This window comes from Plutella xylostella, chromosome 6 (genome assembly GCF_932276165.1).
Source record: "Plutella xylostella chromosome 6, ilPluXylo3.1, whole genome shotgun sequence".
In the NCBI taxonomy this organism is placed as follows: domain Eukaryota; kingdom Metazoa; phylum Arthropoda; class Insecta; order Lepidoptera; family Plutellidae; genus Plutella; species Plutella xylostella.
This window is the reverse complement of record NC_063986.1, coordinates 10,597,666-10,602,419: the sequence shown is the minus strand read 5'-3', so window position 1 is coordinate 10,602,419 and position 4,754 is coordinate 10,597,666. Positions and strand designations below refer to the sequence as shown.

Here is a 4,754-nt window from a genome sequence, read left to right as displayed (position 1 = left end):
ACCAAATTACTCCTAAACGGAAAAGACTAGCTTAATGACGCCGTCTGCAATATCAAAGTACATTTATGTTCCGACCTATATTAGAATACACTCATATCTTTACCCCGCAATAAATCAACACCATGCGTTGTAAATAAGCGGGCAAACATCAGCATATTCCCACAACACCAGTTGATTTAAAAGCGGAACTACTTTTGAAACATCGAGGCACGTCTGCCTCAAACCAGATCATTGGCGGAGCAAGTTGATCCGAGTAGGGGCAACTGGGAATAGCTGGGGCGAAACTTTTCAATGCTGTTTGATTGCGGGCTCTTGGCAAAAAAATATTGGCTAAGCACATATCCGTTTTGTGATGTACGGTTCTCTGTTGAGAGCATAGAGTTGGGTGTCTAGTAGAATCGATATTATGTATCTGCATCTAGATATTATTTATTAGATTTTAATAACTGCTGCGCCGACCGCTTGATCGAGACGCGGTGGCGTAACGGACACGACGACCGAATGGTGTGGTTAGTGACATTGACTGCTATGCCGAAGATCCCGGGCGCGATCTCCGGCCGGGGCAGATTTTTTTACTCGGGTCTTGTGTGTTAATATAATGTAATAATATGTTTCTGTATAGATATATCAGATGTCCGATACCCATTACAGGATCTGCCTAGCTCGGGGTCGTGTGTGAGATGTACCCATCTACTATTATTGTACTACACCATAAAACTCTGTGTTATCTCTGAGTGATGATTACCATAATTTATTGGTAACGTTTCGTTTCAGAAAACATCAGTGGAACCCTAAAACCGAAATAACGTGACCAAGACTTCGAGGACAGATAACACTGCGGGGACAACCATCCGTAATGAAGTATAAATGAGAGCCCGCTCTTAGTTTCCTAACTCTATGTGGAATATGTTGTATTAATGGTCTCTAAGGGAGTGAATGATGTTATAGTATTTTTTATAAAACGGTTGATTTAACAGACTTTTATCTTATCGATGATTTAGTCAGGCCCTGTAGCACGAGGCGCTTTTAAGACGTGACAAGAGTTCTCCGTCACGCTCGCTCTTGAGGCTGCGCGGTGTGAGTGAGCGCAATGCAAAACTCTTGTCACGTCTTAAATGCGCCCCGTACTAGCCCTCCAGTCCAGTTTTAAAAAAAATATGCGCTCTTTGTACACTCTAAGAGGGTCACGTTTCTTTGGGCCAGACTGTACCTACATCATGATAGACCTATATTATTATCATGATATTTATGTTATTAACTTTTTTAAGTTACCTACATTGTTGTGATAAAACTATGCCTATGCCGCTATACATATTCGGCCATGTGGGTACAGTAACAAACAAGTATAATAAATATCAAAGCCATGTTTTATTTCTACAACATTTAACAGATTAAACTTTAATATTAACTCCGCCTCAGTTTTATTTATTTTCTTGTAAATTATATTTATTGCATATCAGTTTCATAAAGTAACTTTACCTTTGTATACATACTCGTACCATATGAATAGACGAACTTTTATTCCATAGATAGAGATAACAAAACTATACCACTTTGGCATTAAGTTATACATTTGTAAATACATATTTTATCAACGGATATTCTTTATTATTCTACTACACTCCCGAGCAATGAAAAAGTTCCACGTAAATTGCCGACACTAAATAGCCCCAAGATACATTAAATTTGAAAGTAAGCACTCAGGTATAGTTCTTTTTATCTACGATTTTAGCTACATCAATATTGCAGACAGTTTCATTAAGCTGGTCTTTTCCTTTTAGAAGTCACTAGCTGTTCCCGCGCGCTTCGCTTCGCCTTAAAAAGGTTTTCCCGTGGGAATTCCGGGATAAGAAGTAGCCTATGTTCTTTCCCAGGGTCTAGACCGTATGTATACCAAATTTCATTCAAATCCGTTCAGTAGTTTTGGCGTGAAAGAGTAACAGACAGACAGACAGACAGACAGACACAGTTACTTTCGCATTTATAATATTAGTATTAGTAAGGATTTTAGTTACATCAATATTGCAGACAGTTTCATTAAGCTGGTCTTTTCCTTTTAGAAGTCATTTTCTGGTTATTCGCACTGGAACTTTTTCATTGCTCGTGACACTCGTGAGTGTCTTTTATAAACTCAAGTTCTCCTACTATTGTTACTCAGGAGACTTGCTTGTATTGCCACCATTATCAGTATTACTGAATAAAAAGAATTTGCTACTACAATGGAACGTAATAATGGAACAGCTGATGTGTTACATAAAGCCCATTTAACCCTTAAAATACTTCTGACAAAAATAGACCATAAATACTTTATGATTCTCATTGATAAATGTGATAGGGGAAAGGTAATAGAAGAAAAAATCTATAAATAATTGTTAGGTACATTTGAGTCGAGTTTGTTCTTATTTTACCAGATCGGTCGTAGATCTAGTAACCGTCGGATTCAATCTCAAATGTTAAGTGCCAATTTCTCCATAGTCGGTTAAAGCATAACCAGGGAGTAATGGTCGAATTTTGACATATCTGTCATGAATTTTATATGGAGATGACGTTGAATTTATAAATCAATCCCTGTCGGTTAGATAACCGACTATGGAGAAATTGGCACTTAGTCTAGTGTTCGATTCCAGTCTGGCGCATATACATTGGTACTATTTTTAAAAGCCATAATATATTTTTACTCTGTTATCTTGGAGGTTCCTAAGCTAACCTAAGCCTGTATTACTAACAGAGGGACCAACATCAGCTCAGTCAAAGGTGATGCAAGTAATAAAAAAATAGTAACTGGTTATTTTTTTCCGAAATTAAACATTTTTATAATGTCAAAATTAGCTATAAAATCATGACACATTTTAAATCTCTGCAGTGGCTAGTACAGGGTTAGTTCGTATGTTCAAGCTACGAAACAAATGGCATTGTTTAGTTTTTTTATTTTATTTTCCAAACTGCTTGTTCTTATATGAGCGAACTATTTACGAGATTTCATTGATCGACATAGTGACCTGTAATTCAGAATGAATTGCAACAAGTTATTAGGATTATGTTTTAGTACTTTGATAGTTATTGTTGTTTTTCTAAATGGCTCGGCTGATGCTGTTTTGATGGGTAAGTGAACTTTAATTAACGTATATTGTAGTAAACTATTGTTTTTTCTTCTTAAATACCTACATTACGCAAAAACGTGACACACAAATAAGTTTATTTTTTAATATTTACAGCGAAGAAAAGCATTAACATGCAGCCTGTGTCCCGTCACTCAGTGACTCGCCAGAAACATCAGACAAAAGAAGTGCCGAAGCAATTCGAAATAACATCTGACGATCATGCAGTGGAAACATTCCAGAAGTATATCCGAGACATATCCAAGATGAACCCTAGATCCAACGTGACGTACTTATACAAGATCAAAGTGGAACCACAGAAAACGTACAAAACGACGATAAAGAAGAAATCGAAGAAGTACCAAGTGCCGTTGAAGAAACAAAGCATGCATCTGTCAACCCATGAGCTGGTGATGAAGCGAATGGTGGAGGAAAAGGAAAAAGAACAAACAAGTGAACCGAAGAAGAAACAAGTGAATGTGAACGTGTCCGTCACGACAGAGGTGGAGGAGGTGAGCACAACGAGGTCGCCTCATGCTTTGAAGTACAAACCAGTGCTGAACAAGATACATAGGATAAAAAAATCGAAGTTTGGGTCCAAGCCGGTGAAGTCTATGGTCTCTACGTTCGTTTCTAAGGTTTAGTGAAGTTTTTTTTTTTTTTTTTGTTTTATAAACATTTTTATTTGGACAAAGCATTTTTACAGCTTGCATTATTTCTACTGAATAAAGGTTTTCAGTTTGATAAAAGCAATAGTTTCACTCTGATATCATACAATAACTTCTCTGAACTAGCAATCACGAAGATAGAGATACGTAGATTTTTAGAAGACATTTTTTTTCTTAAATTTTTCAAAGAATGGAACAAAATTCATTGCGTTGTACGTTTTTATACCAGCTGAACATGGGCTAAACTTTCACGTCCAACGTCCATGTCGTCGAAATAAATGGCCATTCTAATGAATAATCTAGTCGTCAAAACGCTCCAAAATCCAATTACATCCATAGCGGGCACGTGTCGTCAAAAATCACTTTTGGGCCAGTAAAATGCCGCTCACGTGGGTGATATAAAAACTGGGCGGTGGTTGCGAATCTTGGTCCCTGCGGACAGGATGATATGAAACATGCTCTATGACAAATTTTGATGTTTGCCTCAAAGGATACATAAAATAAACGGGGATGTATGAATGCATACGATTATAGATATAAATTTAAAGGTGTTTTGATTAAAGCATATTAAAACGTTTCGTTTTTGAAAAGGATGTCGTTCCATGAGCATAATTAACCATTAAATAAAATAATTAAGATATAAAATTTCCCTTTAAGTTATAAAATAACGCCTTAGTCACAGAATAATAATTAGTTGCCCAAAGGCAACGCACTTTTAATTTCAGGAAATCAATGAAACTTAGTTTGATATCAATGATTTGCTAAATCATGCTAAATAAAATATCGGCCTCGGACTACGGCTGATAATGTGTTTCTCATTTGCATAATAAATGTCGGCCTAGTTGCCGCTCGTCCGTGCTCTGCTAATGTAGGTTATCTAGTCGTATCCGGAGTATCATCTGAGCAACATATTGGTACTCTAAAGGCAGAATCTAGAAAGCTCTATGTTTAAAAAAAATATTTTTGAAAATGAATTTGGTATGCAATA

The 4,754-nt window shown here is 36.6% G+C and overlaps 1 protein-coding gene across 1 annotated transcript; it reads left to right on the top strand.

The window, feature by feature from the left end:
* The first annotated feature begins 3,232 nt into the window (after positions 1-3,232).
* LOC105398721 lies at positions 3,233-3,756 on the top strand. Its single transcript, XM_011570899.3, has one exon. It carries the CDS (start codon positions 3,233-3,235, stop codon positions 3,740-3,742), a length of 510 nt encoding a protein of 169 aa, XP_011569201.2. The 3' UTR covers positions 3,743-3,756.
* The last annotated feature ends 998 nt before the right edge of the window (positions 3,757-4,754 follow it).